Here is an 18,881-nt window from a genome sequence, read left to right on the forward strand (position 1 = left end):
CTCTGCCCTCACAGCCTCACTGCCTGACGGGGGCCTCTGGGCTGGGGCTGGGCTGGCTCAGAGCTCCCCAGCCTCGGGGACGTCCCCCAGCGCTCACGCCGAGCTGCTCTGCGCCATCTTTGGGCTGCACAGCAGCGTGGGCTCAGACCGGCTGCCCCCGGTGTCAGCCGAGGTAGTAAATAAATACCCCAAAGTAGAAGGAGATGTTTTCCCCTTCTGCCTCCAGTGCTGGCCTCAGTGGTTTATCCTGAGGATCCTGCCAGGCACAGGGGTGACTGCCTTCATGCATGTCTCCAGCATCGCTTGTCCCCAGGGCAATGCGGCATGCTCTAATGCCACCTGATTCACTGGCTTCTGGCACTCGAGGAGGATTTCTTTGAGACAACATTACAGATGACCCCTATAGAATGTGCAGGCACGTAAACCTGCCGCTTCCCCACTCTGCAGGGGTGAGGGCTTTTGTCAGCTCCCAGGTTTCCCACTGGGCGGGCCAGGGGGTGCTGATCTGGTGAGCTCCGATGCAGGCGAGCAGATGGGAGCGTGTGGTGGATGTGTCCCAGCTTCCATCCTGCGTGTTGCCGTGGTTTGACCACACGGGAATGTGAAAAGAACAACAGGAATTTGGCAGGCGCATTAGAAGACAAAGCAGAAGACAAAACATTAATATTATTAAACATAACATTAAAAAAAAAAAAATCTGAGCTGAACGATCTTGAGAAAAATGGCGTAAATGGAATGCCCGCTGCTGGTGTTGGTCAGAAGAAGCCCTGGAAAGGTGCATCAGGGCTAAGGTGGGTATGAAGAAAGACACCAGGGCGAAGGCACAGAGGGTGCGCTCCCTTACAGCGAGCGCACAGACGCTGTCGAGATAAAGACTCCAGCACTACCTGTCCCTGCTGACAGAGCTCTCTGCTGTGAGCGGCGTTTGCAGCATACGGCACAGACCTCCGGGTCTGCGTGAGGCTGGGACAAACACCCCGCCTCTACCCCCTGGTCTCCATCTGCCAGAGGTGCTGGTGAGCCTCGAGCTTAGCCGCTGAAGCAGGCTTAGCGTAGCAGACCCTAGAGATGGAGACGATTTGTTCCGTGTGGTTCCAGAATGATCCCGAGGGATGCCGCTATCCCATTAAAGTGCCGGAGCCCCAGAGCAGCAGGGACACGGGGCAGCCAGCCCAGACCATGCCTGCAAGGGGAGACCTTCCTTCTGCTGAGGTGGAGAGGACCTGGAGGCATTGAACTGACTGCCACAGCTGATCTTTGCACATTATGGGCCTTCACCCTGCCTGACCACGGCCGCTTTCTTTCCTTCTTTTCCTGTCAGGTCCATGGTTCAAGGCCTGGAGAGGCGTGTGTTGTGAGGGAGCTGAGGAGAATGTTCTTCCGCCCCAACGCGCCTCCCTCCCTGCCCTCCCACCGCCCACGTGTGAGCTGGGTGAGAACCTGGTGGGGAGAGGGAGGAGGAGGAGGGAGAGGAGTCGTTGCCCTGACTCTGGCCATATCTTTCTGGCACTCAGCGAACGCTCCGTCTGGACTCCGGCGGGAAGGGACGGGCTGGAACGGGACAGGACGGGCTTGCCCGGGGGAGACCGAACGCCGGGTTCAGGTGAGTCGGGCGTTTGCTCGTTGCGCGGATGTGGCGGGACGTGCGTGTCACGCTGGGAGTGCCGGTGCCTCCAGTTCTCCCACGGCCGGCTGCGACGCGCCAGCTGCCCGCCGTGCTCCGGGGAGCGGGCCGGCAAATCTGCAAGGGGAAACGCTTCCCAGCGTTAAGCAGAGGAAGAGAGAGCTGGAGGGTGGGGAGCAAATAGCTTAGACCAACCGAGAGAAAAGGTTTTTCTTTCCATGGTTCCTACAGGAGAGAACAGGCGGGGATGCTGTCGGGATGCTTCTTCCCTGGCTGCCAAGAAGGCCAGTGGGATCCTGGGGTGCATCAAGAGGAGTGTGGCCAGCAGGATGAGGGAGGTTCTCCTTCCCCTCTGCTCTGCCCTAGTGAGGCCTCATCTGGAGTACTCTGTCCAGTTCTGGGCTCCCCAGTTCAAGAAAGATGAAGAGCTACTGGAGAGAGTCCAGCGGAGGGCTACAAGGATGGTGAGCGGACTGGAGCATCTCCCGTATGAGGAGAGGCTGAGGGAGCTGGGCTTGTTCAGCCTGAAGAAGAGAAGGCTGAGAGGGGACCTTATAAATGCTTATAAATATCTGCAGGGTGGGTGTCAGGAGGATGGGGCCAGACTCTTTTCAGTGGTGCCCAGTGACAGGACAAGGGGCAATGGGCACAAACTGAGGCACAGGAAGTTCTGTCTGAACATGAGGAAGAACTTCTTCCCTCTGAGGGTGACGGAGCCCTGGAACAGGCTGCCCAGGGAGGCTGTGGAGTCTCCTTCTCTGGAGATATTCCAGCCCCGCCTGGACAAGGTCCTGTGCAGCCTGCTCTGGGTGACCCTGCTTCGGCAGGGGGTTGGACTGGGTGACCCACAGAGGTCCCTTCCAACCGCGACCATTCTGTGATTCTGTGCTACAAAGGGGTGCCTGAAGGATCGATAACGGGTAGTGAAGGCTGCAGCAGCAGGGAGAGGAAAAGAAAAGGACTCAGACAGCAGAAAGATTGAGAAGAGAGATGAGAGTGGCCCAGACCGGGACGAGGATGCAGGGCAGCGATGACCAGGTGATAGCAGGTAGAGGAGGAAAGGTGCCACGAGCCGGGTAGGCTGCAGGCGTTTCAGCTCCCGCAGACACGAGGCCGTGACTCCCTCTCCTCCCGTGCTGCCCGGCCGAGGTGCTGGCCCTGGCGCGCTGGCCGGGGGGCTGCAGCACTGAGGAACGGGCCTGGGTCTGTGCTCCTGCTTCTTCTCTCAGAGGCTTCATCAGATTTGTTTCCACGCAGGGGTGAGGCAGGGACGCAGCACAGCTTGTGCACGTGTTAAACTCTGGGCATCTCCGGGCGTATGGGTGAACAAACCCTGGCAGAGTACGTGGGGGTTTCATAACACCTGATCTGTGTCTCCTTAAATCAACAGTGCTTTTAAAGTAATCTCTGCTCAGAATCACAGAATCACAGAATAGTAGGGGTTGGAAGGGACCTCTGTGGGTCACCCAGTCCCACCCCCTGCTGAAGCAGGGTCACCCAGAGCAGGCTGCACAGGACCTTGCCCAGGCGGGTCTGGAATATCTCCAGAGAAGGAGACTCCACAGCCTCCCTGGGCAGCCTGGGCCAGGGCTCCATCACCCTCAGAGGGAAGAAGTCCCTCCTGACACCCACCCTTGAGATATTTGTAAGCATTTCTAAGGTCCCCTCTCAGCCTTCTCTTCTCCAGACGGAACATGAGGAAGAACTTCCCTCTGAGGGTGACGGAGCTTTCATCCAATGCCACTGGAAATGCCGCTGCCCCAGTTTTTCCTTTTTGAGAGGCTGAACCTTGGACCTGACCTGTTCAGCCCTGCCAGACCCCAGCTCTGCTGGACTCATGGGTGCTGATGTGGTCCTCGCAGAGGGCAGCCGAGGAGCCCTGCGCCGTATCTCTACCCACCCGTGCTCCTGGGCTGGGGCGTAGGAAAGGTTTGGTGCTCCGGGTTGGAGAGCAGATGCCTCTCCTCTCAGAGGACGCAGCGGGGATGCGGTCCCCGTCACGCCGGGTGAACAGGACTGTGTGTCTGGGGCAGCAGGCACTGCTAGGAAGGGGCGATGGCACTTTTAGAGTCAAGTCCACACATGATGCCTCTGCCTGTCCCGATTTCCCACGAAGTGCCTCGTCCTGCGGGCTAACCGGAGATGGCTGAGCCTCCCCGGGGTTCTGAGCCCGCACCTGAGCGGGACACGGGGCACTGGGCTCCGGCGCGGGGCTGGACGGGGCGCTCGGCGTGGGCTGCGGGGATGATGGCGGTAGGGAGGCGCGCGGCGTGGCCCCGCTGCTCCGTGGTGGCTGGGAGGCAGAAGGTAACATCTCCTGCCATAGCTTCACCTGCCCGTCAGAAAAGCTTTGCTGGAGTACTGCTCTCTCGTGCTCCTCCATCTCTCGTTGCTCCCATAGCGGGTGTCTCCAGGCTTTGCTGCCCTGGGGGATGGCAGCCCTGTAGCCACCCTGTCCCCTCCTGAGGACTCTGTCCCATCCCTGTGGGGCAGCCCTGGGCTGCACCACAGGTCGCTGAACCCGTCGTGACCCTGCTGCGCCTGTTTGCAGAGCGGGTGCCAGAGCAGCGTGGCGTTTGCCCTCTGTGTTGTTCACCTCCGGCCAGCGATGGGACCCGCCATGCTGTCCCCACGATCTGGCTGTGCACAAGGACCTCTGAGCAAGCCTGACGCAGCCGTGGGACTCTGGCCAGGCAGCCCTGGCCACCAGATGGGTGGCTGTCGGGGCTCCAGCGGCGCGGGACTGGGCCAGGCTGTCTGTCTCTGGAGATATTCAAGACCCGCCTGGACAAGGTCCTGTGCAGCTTGCTGTAGGTGACCCTGCTTCTGTGATTCTGTGACTCCTGATGCTGGGATGCTCTGTAAGAGAGATGGAGTCTGCTGTGGCCACGTGCCACCGCGCCCCGTGCTGTGTGGCAGCAGATACAACTGTGCTATGGGCTGAGTGAAGGTCTTCACAGAATCACAGAATGACAGAATGGTAGGGGTTGGAAGGGACCTCTGTGGGTCACCCAGTCCAACCCCCTGCCGAAGCAGGGTCACCCAGAGCAGGCTGCACAGGACCTTGTCCAGGTGGGGCTTGAATATCTCCAGAGAAGGAGACTCCACAGCCTCCCTGGGCAGCCTGGGCCAGGGCTCCGTCACCCTCAGAGGGAAGAAGTTCTTCCTCATGTTCAGATGGAACTTCCTGTGCCTCAGTTTGTGCCCGTTGCCCCTTGTCCTGTCACTGGGCACCACTGGAAAGAGCTTGGCCCCATCCTCCTGACACCCACCCTGCAGATATTTAGAAGCATTTCTAAGGTCCCCTCTCAGCCTTCTCTTCACCAGGCTGAACAAGCCCAGCTCCCTCAGCCTCTCCTCGTAGGAGAGATGCTCCAGTCCCCTCATCATCCTCGTAGCCCTCCGCTGGACTCTCTCCAGTAGCTCCTCATCTTTCTTGAACTGGGGAGCCCAGAACTGGACACAGTACTCCAGATGGTGCCTCACCAGGGCAGAGCAGAGGGGAAGGAGAACCTCCCTCGCCCTGCTGGCCACACTCCTCTTGATGCACCCCAGGATCCCATTGGCCTTCTTGGCAGCCAGGGCACACTGCTGGCTCATGGTCAACCTGCTGTCCACCAGGACACCCAGGTCCCTCTCCACAGAGCTTGGACACGTTTCGTGCAAAGGTAGAGGCTGGTTTCCGATCATCTTTGCACCCCACTCACAGACTGCATCAGTTAGTCTGATGGTTTCCCAGGCTGAAGTAAAAATCCATCTCTGTGTCTCTGTAGCCCGGAGCAGGGATGGGGAGCCACAGACACTGACAGAGACTGAACTGGCACTGAGAACAGCAGCCTATACTGCTGTTAGCAAGGGATTTGCCACTGGTCCTCAGGAAAGTCCAGCCACCGTTAGGTACTCGAGAGGCTCTCCTGTGCTGGCAGCAGAAGACAGAGCAGGAGGCGTTTGGTCCCCTCCCGAGCTGGGAGTGTGCGTTCTGAAGGGTGATGCTCTGTAATCCTTGCAGCACATATCACAGATGTACAGATCGTTAGTCAACTCACAGTTCACAGAATCACAGAATAGTAGGGGTTGGAAGGGACCTCTGTGGGTCACCCAGTCCAACCCCCCCGCCGAAGCAGGGTCACCTACAGCAGGCTGCAGAGGACCTTGTCCAGGTGGATCTTGCTATCTCCAGAGAAGGAGACTCCACAGCCTCCCTGGGCAGCCTGTGCCAGGGCTCTGTCACCCTCAGAGGGAAGAAGTTCTTCCTCACGTTCAGACGGAACTTCCTGTGCCTCAGTTTGTGCCCATTGCCCCTTGTCCTGTCACTGGGCACCACTGAATCTCGCTCTTGCTGGTGTCGGTAAGCAGCAAACTCACTGACTGCAGAAGTGTTGCTCTTGTTTCCCATTGGAGAAAATACAAGCAGGATCTGATCCTTGTGACAGCCTCCTGTGCCCCGTGGACCTTGCCGAATAGATGCTTTGAGAATGCCCTGCAGCCTACACAGCCTGGAAGTTAATTAGAAGGTGTAAAGAAGCCAACTAGCTTTCAACAGCTTGAAACAAAAGGCATTTTAATTTCGACTGCTGTCCTGGAGCTGATCAGTTTTTCTCTTGCTACGTCTTTCCTTGCCTTTCTCCTTTTTGCAGCTGGAGTGAGCCGTTCTCCAGCAGCATTTGGGTCTGGAAGCAGCCATCCCACTCACGTAGCTGCTCTTACCTTGGCTGGAAAGCACTTACTTCTACTGCTAATATTTTCCTGTCCATCTTGCAGATATGACCTATTCCAGCAGCAGCCCCCATGCGCTAATCCAACTGGGTTTGTTCTTTAAGCTGTACCTTTGCGCCGCTTTTCCTCACCGAGCCCTGATTTTCTGCCTCCCACAACCACCCCCGCCTCCCGCCATCGAAATGCAACGCAGGATTTCAGCTGCTGACTGACTGCTGGCTCGTGTTGTGAAACCAGAGAATCTCCTTCGTCCTCCTGCTTTTGTAACGCAGCCCAGCCTGCTTGCTTGCCGATTCCTGCTTCCCCGCCCTCAGTTGCAATTTATGTGCTTGGTTGCTGCTTGTTTCAAAACGAAACCAAGACGACAGAAATGCGGTGCCACTGTCTGCAGCGTCACCTGCGCTCCTGCCTTCTGCAGCACCCACGAGCCTCGAAAGGTGCTTTAAAACTCTGCTTCCTCTAATAAGTGTTATCGTCTGCTTTTTAATGACATCTCTGTTCGCTCTGCTGCACTGTTTGCTCTTGAGATCGTCCTCCTCTCATGTGCCTTAAGATAAAACAGCGACAGATGTCAAATGGAGGATGGTAACTTCCCAGCAGCAGGAGCTCCTGTGTAACGGCAGTCACAGAATCACAGAATCACAGAATAGCAGGGGTTGGAAGGGACCTCTGTGGGTCACCCAGTCCAACCCTCCTGCCGAAGCAGGGTCACCTACAGCAGGCTGCACAGGACCTTGTCCAGGCGGGTCTGGAATATCTCCAGAGAAGGAGACTCCACAACCTCCAGTTCCAGTCGGGAACAGGCAGTAAGTTTGTGGAAAGAAAAGCTTTAGGAGAATCTCTAATGGCTTCTTCCTGTGCTGCCAAAACCCCAGGCAGCTTCTCTCTCGTCTCTCTCTCTTGTTTCTTGTCTCACCTGAGCAGCCATGAATAAGCCCTTGTTGCCCTGGGAGAGGCTAAGAATACCACCATGTGTTGCTTTCAAAGGACACTTCCATTCTCCTCTTTTTTCTGCTTCCTGCCACCCAGCTTGCTCCCAAATCAAGCCAACAAATGCTGTTCTCCTGCACCTCTGCATCACGCGTTCCGCACATCGGAGCCACCTGGTGAGCGTCCACAGCACTTCAGAGGTGTCCTTGGCCATCCTTGGCTTTTGTGGCCAGACTTGAAGGATCCCATGGTGGTAGGTGTGGGACCAACACAGCCCAAAATTTGTGACCAAGGGGAGACTGGGCTACCTCATTTGGATATTGAAGAAGGGAACTTCTTGGTGTGGTCCGCGTTTACGGCTGCCTGAATGCTGCCTGCTCCCTTTCCAGTGCCTGAGGGAATCCAGGTGTACTCTGATTTTCTCAGCAACAAATCTTCAGGTGAAAAACATTTCAACCTCCGTGCACCAAGCCCAGTACCAAGTCCAGCACCATTTCACACGGAGCTGCTTGTTGCGCTGGGCACAGAGGAAGCCCCCTCCTCTCTGTGGGAGGATGACAGGCTGGGGGTCATGTCTGCAAAGGGTACTCCAGACCCAGAAAAAGGCACCTCCTCGAAGTGCTGACGGTTGAAAGTACAGCAGGGCACCTCTAGAAGAGTCTGGCAAGGTCTGAGGGAGCTGAGGAGGGAAGGTGATGATGGCAATGGTGGCTGAGCGGCTCCAGGAGAGGGGGGGTTGACTGTGAACTGCATTGGGTGGCATCTTAAAAGTTGGAAAAACTTCGTGGCAGCGGGGAAAAAAGAGGCTGGGAATGAAGGAGTCAGAGGATTTTTCTCCAAACTTTGGTGAGGAAACAGCAGAAAAAGCACAGGCAAGCAGTGAGGGGCGAAGTGTTCTCTGAACTGGTGTATTAAGGAGAGGGGCATCCAAAGGGAGAAAATGTCTGCCCTTTGCAGAGGATGTAACACAGTGGGTGGCTGCAGCTGCTCTGGGAGAGTCAAATTGTTCCTAGCTGGAAACACGGAGTTATTTGAGTCCCCATCTGGCCCGAGAACATATAGGGCAGGGGCACAGTAGGATTAGATGTTCAGGAGAAGAGCCAGGAGGTGTGTGAATAGGCCTTCTGATAGGAACAGCAGGCAAAGCGGAGAGGGAAGCAGCAGGGATGTGCGACGCTGCATATCGTTCTGCCTGAGAAGGCCGTTCCCTGTCGCAGCGTCCCAGCGCCTGTCCTTCATGTTGGGCCACCCAGGAGTCAGAGGACGGGTGCACAGCCAAAGCCCTGGTCTGGGTTACCCCTGAGGCAGAGGCTGCGGCCGTGGGCTGGCGCTCGGGGCATTCCCTTCCTAGGGTTAGGTGAGAGGAGGTGACTCCCTGATCATGATATTCCCCCGCGTCCGTGTGCCTAACAGCTCCAACACCAAACCAGGCAAAACACAAATATTAGTAGAAATAGGCTGGCTCTTGGAGACACCTTGCATTAAAAGAATAAAAGCAAAGAATTAGCTGAGTCACAGAACCACAGAATAGTAGGGGTTGGAAGGGACCTCTGTGGGTCACCCAGTCCAACCCCGCTGCCGAAGCAGGGTCACCTACAGCAGGCCGCACAGGACCCCGTCCAGGCGGGTCTTGAATATCTCCAGAGAAGGAGACTCCACAACCTCCCTGGGCAGCCTGTTCCAGGGCTCCATCACCCTCAGAGGGAAGAAGTTCCTCCTCATGTTCAGACGGAACTTCCTGTGCCTCAGTTTGTGCCCATTGCCCCTTGTCCTGTCGCTGGGCACCACTGAAAAGAGCTTGTGCCCATCCTCCTGACACCCACCCTGCAGATATTTGTAGGCATTTACAAGGTCCCCTCACAGCCTTCTCTTCTTCAGGCTGAACAAGCCCAGTTCCCTCAACCTCTCCTCGTAGGGGAGATGCTCCAGTCCCCTCACCATCCTCGTAGCCCTCGTAGTCCTCTCCTGTCAGCTTCTCACGACACCCTCAACAAGCCCAGACTTCAGCACCATTGTACTGGATAACGTGCCCTGGACTGCAGCAAATTGGAACGTGCCAAGGACTGTGACAGATCAAACAGGTTTCATTAAGTATGTGTTGTTTTCTCTCCCGCGTCCGACTGCGCGTGGAGCTCTGCTCCTCTCGGAGACGAGGAGGTTGTGCTGCAGCATCTGCATGAACCGATTAGCCAGCTGGCAGGCTTGCCGCAGGCAGGCAGTGAGGAAAGGGGCCTGGGCTTCAGAAGCTGAGAAAAGACTGGCAGGAGGACCTGATGTTTCCACCTCGCGACCCAACCCAGCTAAGTGAAGGGGGCAAAGTTAGGACTGGGAAGACCTCTGCGCTGGTGAGCTGTTGGAGGGCTGCAGAGCTTCTAGCTCTGCACCAGCCAGCATTCCGGACACGTGCCTTGATTTCTGGGTTGAGCCACCTTCTTCAACCGTGGGGTCAGAGGTTTGCAGGAGCCTGTTAGAGGACTGATTCAGCTTCACACTCCAGTGTAGACCCACACGTGTTGTGGAACTTGGCGGGTTTGGGGCAGTGCAAGCCATAGGTGCTTTTCAGCATATGGAACACAAAGGGCAAGGGCTGTGGAAAAAAGGGAGGTTTCTTTCTTCGTTCCCTGGTGCATCTGCATTTGACACTGAAACTGGTTGTGCCCGCCATGGTACTGCCTACAAGTAAGCCCTTATTGGAAACAACTCGGAAAAACTCTCAGATTTAATAGGGGACTAGAATCTTTCTGCAGTGTTTCTGAAGAGGCAGTTATATAGCTGGAGGATGGTCTCACCACCCTCCTCCGTGGTTTACACTCCCCTGCTCTTGCTGCAGCCCCTCTTACTACAGGCAGCGTTAAAGCTTTGCATGGCGTTCGGAGTCTGTGGAAACCCGCTGCTGATTTCAGAGGGAGCAGGATGGGCCCTTCGGCGCTGAGGCAGATGGGCGAACGAAGCCTGTTGTTGCCCAGGGCATTTAGAGAGCAATCGGTGTATTACGCTGTGGGATCTGGTTTCCTTTCTTTTCTTGAATAAAAGAGGGAGGAAACATGCCTTGTGCCAAAAAACTGCTTGCTTTGCTGTGAACATTCAGTAGAAGTTGTCTTTTCATATGCAAGCATCTTTCTTTGCCCCAGGGCCTGATATATCCAGAGGGTTAGCATTTAGGAAATAATTTCATTTGCGCTGAGCAACTTACAGAAGCAAATGAGATGTGGTGATAACGATGCTGTCTTCTGTGGAGTAAGTGCAAACATGGCCCGCCAGTTCCTGCTCCCGCTTCCCCCTTGCCTCATTGAAAACTACACCAAAGCAAGTGTCGTGGTGTTTCTAGGCTGCTGGGCCAGTTTGGCGTTAGGACCACACTCACTTTTATTCCCAGTTAGGTCAGACTCCCTGCTATTCCCTGATGCCCATGAGATGGCTCGTACCCTGATGCTAGCCCAGAGGGAGGTGACTGGAGAGAGACTAGGCACAAGGAGGGAGGGAATAGTTTACCATCTTGGTCCTGGTGCACCAACCTGGTGCAGAAAGTTGATGGGTAGGTTTGGTGGTCCTATCGGGTAGAGGACACCAAGGGTGATGAGGTCTTGCCCACTGCTGACTTTCTGACTGGGAGAGGTCCCTGGCCTGAGCCACCTCCAGAGCTGTGCTTGGACTTTGCCTGGGAGAGAGCAAGCTGAAGAGGTCCCGAGCAGATTCGGGGACAGCGGAAGAGTGAAGTAGTGTGGGTGACGCAGATTGCTGTCCCTGCTGCTCCTTGGAGATGGGGATGTTGCCTTAGGAAGCACGGAGTGAATGATAGCTGTGTTATGAAAACACCTATCAAACACCAGCAAACCCAACCTGTAAGTTGATGTGAAGGAACAAAACCCTGAGTTCTTAGCACTCTCAGCTGGTGGGAGTGGAAGCAGAGATGCTGCTGCTGTGGGGAGGCTTGTTTCCAGTGTAGTTTCCGATTCCCAGCACCGGAATGTGTATCCCTTGCTGATGCCAGTCACCCCTTTGAAGGCCAGCTTCCGCTCAGTGATGCCACCAGCGCGATGTAGCTAGAGTTCAGACTTCCTTGGCGCAGTTCATCAGCCACCCTGCTTGTGCTAGGTCTGTGCTTTCTGGCTGGGTTAACACGTGCACCCCTACCTCAGGTACCCCGTTAGAGCAAGCTTTGGAGGAGAATTTTTTTTAGCTAAGTCGAAGTGAGCTTTCTCTCTTCACACTTTAGTTTCTTCTCATAACCAGATGCCTGTCAACGATATGAAAGCGTTGTGGAAATGAAGATTCAGTCTGGTCTGTGTGAATTTTGGCTGGTTTTAAATTAACTAGCCAATGAAAGGACTTTGTGCGTGACAGAAAGTTGTATCTTGTAACAAGCAGCCACTAACTTTGTTTAATTAAGATGATGCTAAGCATATTTCAGGATTTAGCATAGACTGGAGAATGTCTTCCTTGTACCACCCCACAAGCCCAGCCATGTTCAGTGTGCCTTCTCCACAGCGACTTTGCTCTGTGTTTCCGTAGCTGGGCTTTTTCCTACTCACCTTTTCACTGCAGTAACTGAGCTTGTCTAGTCTTAGTATGTCCTTGCCCAGACCCGAAACACCTGACAAGTATCATCTCAGGGGCTTTGTCTCCTTGCTTTGTATTCTTTGCAGGGTTGGGCATGGAGGGGGAGGTTTGTTCCTCGTGCCTGCTTGCTGTTGAAGGGAGCCTCAGTCAAGTAAATGTGTGTGTGTTTTGCTGAGGTGGCAGGCTGTACGGTGGTGTGACATGGTGGCCAGGGGGCCAAGGACAGTGCTCCGGCGATGCCTTGGAATGAGATGGTGGGTCATCCATTCTTGTTCAGACTATTAGTCTGCAGCACTTTTATCCTGCTCTCTGAAACACTCCAGAAGGAGACAGTTGCTGTATAAAGCACACGGGGAAGGGAAGCTCCTTCTGCCCCCGTGCCCCACTCCAGCTCCTTTCCTTTTTCTCTGAACTGCTGTTCCTGAAGTCCCAGCGAACTTTCCAGCAGTGGTGGAGATGCAGAGCGTTTAGTCAGGGTGTGGAGGGGCAGGTGGAGGTACACTAAGGCTGGTGGTCTAGGAAGGATGAGGAAGGGGGCTGGGGTGGAGGGGTGGAGAATGAATTTGGGGGTGGATGCAGTGAAGGTGGGCCCATCTCGCCTGACCAGTGACCTTTCCTCTGTCCCTTCAGCACAGACTTTCTGCCCCACAGACATAACTTGGGGAAAATGCTTCGTGTTGATGTGAAAGAAGTCATTTTCCAGAGAATGAGGGAACCTCACGGTGGTACTGGGGACACATCTGGTCCACTCTCTCCTCTTCCCACCAGTGTGTCCCACAACAGCTCCCTGTCTCCCATGCTCTTTTTTTTCTGTCCCACAGAGCCATGAGAAGAGCTGTGGCTGGGGAAGGAGAACCCAATGGGGCCATTGCAGCTCCCGAAGAGATAAAAAAGGAGGAAATGGAAGAGAGAGGCCAGTGGAGTAGCAAAATGGAGTTTGTGCTGTCTGTGGCCGGGGAGATCATTGGTCTGGGTAATGTGTGGAGATTCCCGTACCTCTGCTACAAGAATGGTGGTGGTAAGTTCACAGCATGCATGAGTTTTCCTAGGTCTGTAGGCACGACAAGAGGTACATGCATGCCAGGACCCATTTCTCCTCATGTGCCCCCAGATGCACTCCCTTATTCTCTCCTCCAGCAAGTTAGCTCCTGCCAAAATCAGGAGGAATAAAAACTGAGGGGTGAATCCAGCTCTGCAGTGGGTACTGTTTCTCAAAGCAGCTCTCCCAAGTTTGGATGCTGAATTGAACTTTTGCAACTCTTTAAGACTGTTGGGCATCTGGAGAAACGGGTGGTCGTCTGAAACCATCGAATGCTGTGAGTGGTCAGAAAGCCATCAGTAACCTGCTTCTACATAATTCCCTTTTCCCACTCTCTGTGTCACCCCCACCTCTCTCAGGTTCTTGTTACAGAGGAGGAAAGGCTTACCAAGGCCAGATACCCCCTAGGAGGACATTGCTACCTCTTCCCCAGGAACAGTTTTCTCGGTGTTCAACCCACTGCTAGGGAAACCCGTCCCCAGGAAGAGTTCATTCCCCTTCCCTTTTTTTTGCATGACTCCTTTTCCATTAACACTCCAATAAGATCATTACATAGTCAAACTTTCTCATAACGATAAAATGAAACTGGGAAATAGGAAGAGAATAATTGATTGTCACTAACTTTTCTTGGTGAATGAAAGTTTAACTTCATAAAAGAAAAGGAGGAATAATAAATTACACGTCAAATACAGCAAAAACTTCTCTTTTGTTCTTGTTCTCTAGAGACACCTTGAAATAACGCCTTGGGACTTGCATGTCCCCCCCACTTTAAACTTCGTTTCTCTGCAGACGATGCCACAAAGACCTTTCTTTCCCCAGGTGCAGTGAGCTTTCACCAGGGATGAGTGATTCAGCTGTAGTTCACCCCAGGACTACAAAATTCTTGTCCCTTGTGCTGTTACTGGAGTTTGTCCAAACCAAGCAGGAGTCAGTACGTCTCCTCTGAAACAAATGGGGGTTAGATAAGAGGATGGTTAAAGAAAATGGAATGGAGTTTTTCTGGAACCTGGTATGGTTTTTAGCAGATCCTCCAGTATCCCTCTCTGAGGTTTTGATGGTAGGCACTGGAGGCACCAAAAGCAGGTCAGACCTGCACAGGTTAGTAAACACTAGTGCTGCATCTGATTGAACAGCCCATTCTGCAGCCATGCTTTGAGACAGAAATCGTGGTTTTTTGGATGAAAAATTCCTTCCTGAGCTCAGATGATATCTTTGAGTAGTTTATGCCTATGGTATCTGGTTCAGTAGTCCTTGCAATTTGTATGCTAATTAGTGTGAAAAGGCTATTTTTGTTCATTTTAGATATCTATTGAATAACTTTTTTTATTTTTTTATTTAAATTAAACTACTCTGGAATATCTAAGGCTGTGATTCAGAGGCCAACAAGGCTAGGCTGGGGAAAGATCAGGAAGGGAGGGTCCTTCCCTCTCAGCTCACCCACTGCCATCGCAGAAAGTACATTTTTCTCTCTAGTGCTCTAGGGAACCAGATGGCCAACAAACTAATTTGGACAAGGCACTGTCTTTCCCATGACACTCAAAGATATTCTCGTCACTGAAAAAGTCCTTGAAATTGCAAAAAAAGGACATTTTTCACCTACAAATGCCCCCAACCCCAATCAACTGGAGTCTGCTGTCCTGCCGCCTTTCTCCACCTTCAGTTATAGTGAAATAGTTATAAAGGTGTGAAGACAGATGTCATAAAAATGATTGTGCTAACTTGCTGTGAAGCAACGGAGTGTAAACTTATCTACAGTTGCACTTTCAAATCTGGTCTAATTGCTTAGCTTCCCGAACCTGTTATTGACTTGTCAGGAAAGAGATTCCGTTTCTGGGGGGCTCTCTCAGGGCTGAGTCTCCTCCAGCAGAGCAGAAAACTGGGGAGGAAATCAGGACTGGAGTTTCAGCTGGTAACGGCGCTGGGAAGGTTAAGAGAGGCAAGACAGCAGAGGTGTAAGAAAGCTCTCACTACTCAGAGACCAAACTGGATCGACCTCTGGGACAACTGGTGTCAGAGGAGAGGGTCTGGGACCTGCTGAAAGGCTCGTCTGTGTGCAGAATAATAAAGCTGTCTTGCAGATTTGGCATACAGACAGATGTCTTGCAGCAGCGAAAGCAGCAGCTGCCTCTCGTTCAGCAAAGGCAGTTCCCGTTCCTCACTCTGCAAACCTGGAGTGATGCTGTGAACCAGCCTCCCTGCCTCTGGCCCCAGGTCCCCCACAGCTACGGCACAGCTGTGTCTCGGGGAAATTTGGATGTTGCTTGTTATTGTAACTGTTGTTGGCTTAAAAACAAGGGGAAACGATCCTAGTTGCTAATTGTCACGGGAAGGAATTTCAGCGTGAATGCCTTTGCTGACAGGGCAGGAGAGGGCCTGGGGGGCAAGGTCTGGCTCAGCTGAGAAAGGGGCCCTCATCTTGGTTGCAAGCAGCTGAGATGGTCTCCAGGCACTGGCAGTGGGAAGTACTCAGGACCAGAAGTTTACTGTATGGGATGGCAAGACCTGGACAGTTGTTCCAGCGAGGAAGGCAGTTGCCTTGGGCTGTCTGGAGGGGAGTGAAAGTGTGAATACCTACAGTAATGATGGGGAGAAAGCCTTCGAGGCGATAGAAGGAAGAGCGAGGCGATAGAAGGAAGGTCAGCAGTGAAACTGAGATCTCAGGAGTGGTTTTGAGCAGAACAATGGAAGTATTGGGTGCTTTAGTGGGGCAGTAGAACTGAAGAGAAGGGGAAAAAAAGGGCGCAAACCTCTTTTTTTGTTGTTTGTCTTTTCTGAGGCATTGTTTTTGTTTGTCGTTTTTTCTGGGAAAAAACCGTGCGCTTTCTCCCCTTCATCTTCTGTTTCAGCAGGGGTTAATCTTAGGCTTATTTCAGGCTGATTCCTCTTAAGACATTTCTCTATATTTTAATAAAAAATGTAATCGGAACAGACAATTTAAACTTCTTCATCTTGAAAATGCTGGAGCGATGCTCTGTTGCCCTTCCCCTATTTCCATGCTTTTGGTGCAGACTGCTTTTCAAATTTGACGTGAAATATGTCTCGAGAAAATTTATATCCCAGCAAATTTATTACTTACCAAGAAATGTCACCAGCCTCCAGGTCTCTGGGCAAGTGGGAGTTTTGCTGTGACTCCTGGGAAAGGCAGAACAAATGTGGTTATGTGAAACCAGGACTCCTTTTGCTCCGCCTGACTCCTGCTGAAAGCTAGAACGAGATCAGGAGAGTGAAGCAGGGAGAACCTCTTCAGCACTGTATTTTTTTATCCCCTTGCCTGGTTACTCCTTACCTCTAGGTTTCGGCCAAGACCAAACTCAGAAGTACTGCAGTAGTGCAAGACAGACCATGCTTGTATATTTTTTTCTGAGAAATGATGGTGTTGGAGACCTTTGTTTTTTTTAATAGAGGTTGCACAGTCGATTCGGAGAAATAATTTGTGGTTTTCTAGCCAGTTTCAGCTGTGGCCCTGAGTACCTGGCAAGGGGTGGTGAGGGTAACGTTTTAAAGAGGTTTCTGAGGCAGCATCTCACCCCTCTCTGCAGGAGCCTTCCTCATCCCTTACCTCATCTTCCTCTTCACCTGCGGGATCCCCCTGTTCTTCCTGGAGACGGCGCTGGGGCAGTACACCAGCCAGGGAGGGGTCACTGCCTGGAGGAAGATCTGCCCCATCTTTGAAGGTGAGTCAAGCCACCGGAATCGCCTGCAGCACGTTCTAACATTTAGTGACTCAGAGTCTTTTTTGGAAATGTTCTTCTGTTTTTTGCTTTCTCCTTTATTCTCCCTCCCTTCCTCTCTCTCCCAGCCTTGTTATCACTCCTGGTGGCTGCTGTGTGTGCAGGGGCAGTGCCCCGACCCCCGTAGGTGACTGAGGGCGTGTGGTGCTGGCTGGGGGCTGCGCTGGTCCAGTCGAGCCACGGTCTCTGCTTTGAGATGCTCAGACCTGGGAGAGAGGAGAAGCAGGATGGCCAGCAAGCAGGAGGAGGAGGAGGATGGAAATGTCAATACACAAACACCTGCGTGTAGTCCAGGATGAACCCTGAAGAGAGAAGAGGATGAGGAAGGCTGGCTGGCTTATGCAGATTTCCCTGCCCATCACTAGTCCCAGAGCTGCTGTGGCAGCGTTAGCAGCCTGATGTCCTGCCAGCTGAGAGGGACCACACTGCAGGCACCAGTCTGACAGCCCTGAGGTGGGCTGGGGTGGGGCTTGGGGCACAGGTATAAGAACCAGGACTCCTGAGGTCCCGGGGAAGGTGGTTTAATGGCATTAATAAGTTAATGAATGTAATGTCCGCAATTCTCCTGTCCAGAGGAGAGCTTCTTACCCACATTTTGCAGACAGAGAAACCCACGCTCAGGCAGATGAAGGCCTGGTTAGTTTGCTGGGACGGGTGTGCAGTGGTATTTGAAACTCCCTTGGGAGTCTGGGACCTCCTGCACTGGAGACCGCTGCACTCTGGCACGCGACGTGTCAAAGGGTCCCAACAACCATTTTTAAAAAAAAGTGAATTCAGCCTTTCTGACCCAGTTACTGTTCTGATGTCTCAGTGAGCAATGGGCACAAGCAGGACCCAAGACCAGAGCTCGGCTCCGAAGTCTGTACTTTTGTCCCAGCACCATACTTTATGCATGATATGCATCTGCCGTGAGAACCTTTTTTGCCTGAGTCTTTCTAGAAGGAAGAAACTCGCCTGCATTTCTTTTCTTTAGAGGCTAGAGCTGGCTTTCCTGCAGGAGAGGCAGTGTAATGCACTGGCACGATGGTGGTCAGAAAAAAGTTTTCCTGCCAGCAAAAGGTTTTCTGTCTGTTCCACCGGAGACCTGTCTAGAGATACCACCAATGTTTCCTGTCTGCACGCAGAGTCACAAAATCCTTTCTTTTTCCCTGAGGTAGGTCTTGCCCTATTCACAGAATCACAGAATAGTAGGGGTTGGAAGGGACCTCTGTGGGTCATCTAGTCCAACCCTCCTGCCAAAGCAGGGTCACCTACAGTAGGCTGTAGAGGACCTTGTCCAGGCGGGGCTTGAATATCTCCAGAGAAGGAGACTCCACAACCTCCCTGGGCAGCCTGTTCCAGGGCTCCGTCACCCTCAGAGGGAAGAAGTTCTTCCTCATGTTCAGACGGAACTTCCTGTGCCTCAGTTTGTGCCCATTGCCCCTTGTCCTGTCACTGGGCACCACTTAAAAGAGCTTGGCCCCATCCTCCTGACACCTACCCTGCAGATATTTGTAAGCATTTCTAAGGTCCCCTCTCAGCCTTCTCTTCTTCAGGCTGAACAAGCCCAGCTCCCCCAGCCTCTCCTCGTGGGAGAGATGCTCCGGTCCCCTCATCATCCTCGTAGCCCTCCACTGGACTCTCTCCAGTAGCTCTTCATCTTTCTTGAACTGGGGAGCCCAGAACTGGACACAGTACTCCAGATGAGGCCTCACCAGGGCAGTGTAGAGGGGAAGGAGAACCTCCCTCGTCCTGCTGCCCACACTCTTCTTGATGCACCCCAGGATCCCATTGGCTTTCTTGGCAGCCAGGGCACACTGCTGGCTCATGGTTAACCTGTCATCCACCAGGACGCCCAGGTCCCTCTCCGCAGAGCTGCTCTCCAGCAGGTCCACCCCAAGCCTGTACTGGTGCATGAGGTTGTTGAGATGTGTGATTGGTGTTGCACCCTTCTTACCATGGCATGGTCTATGTCTTTGGGGTTAAGACTGATGTGTTGGGAGTTGGTTGGCAGGCCTATCCTCACCTCCTTCGCTTTCCTTCACAGGAATTGGATATGCCTCACAAGTCATTGAGTGCTATCTGAATATCTACTACATCATCATCCTGTCCTGGGCACTCTTCTACTTGTTCAGCTCCTTCAGTGCAGTGCTGCCATGGGCCAGCTGCAATAACCCCTGGAACTCAGGTACACCTTCCCTTGGTCAGCTTCGAGCTCCTTCCCAATTCCTAGAAATTATGTAGGGATTATTTTTTGGAAAAGAATGGGACTTCCTATCCTGGATACGCATAGTGGCCATCC

At 53.3% G+C, this 18,881-nt stretch overlaps 1 protein-coding gene across 2 annotated transcripts in view; it reads left to right on the forward strand.

Annotated features, from left to right (window-relative positions):
• Positions 1 to 1,430: 1,430 nt before the first annotated feature.
• Positions 1,431 to 18,881, forward strand: part of LOC104330278 (sodium- and chloride-dependent betaine transporter) — a 43,339-nt gene continuing 25,888 nt past the window's right edge. Inside the window, exons 1-4 of one of the 2 annotated variants that reach the window (XM_075429597.1) lie at positions 1,431 to 1,603; positions 12,652 to 12,848; positions 16,409 to 16,543; positions 18,627 to 18,767. In XM_075429597.1, the coding sequence (XP_075285712.1) occupies positions 12,656 to 12,848; positions 16,409 to 16,543; positions 18,627 to 18,767 (469 nt within the window). In that variant the 5' untranslated portion in view covers positions 1,431 to 1,603; positions 12,652 to 12,655. Of the gene's footprint in view, positions 1,604 to 5,211; positions 5,293 to 12,651; positions 12,849 to 16,408; positions 16,544 to 18,626; positions 18,768 to 18,881 lie in introns of those variants that run through there. The other variant, XM_075429598.1, reaches the window with a different exon arrangement.

The sequence above is a fragment of the Opisthocomus hoazin genome, chromosome 8 (genome assembly GCF_030867145.1).
Source record: "Opisthocomus hoazin isolate bOpiHoa1 chromosome 8, bOpiHoa1.hap1, whole genome shotgun sequence".
Classification (NCBI taxonomy): domain Eukaryota; kingdom Metazoa; phylum Chordata; class Aves; order Opisthocomiformes; family Opisthocomidae; genus Opisthocomus; species Opisthocomus hoazin.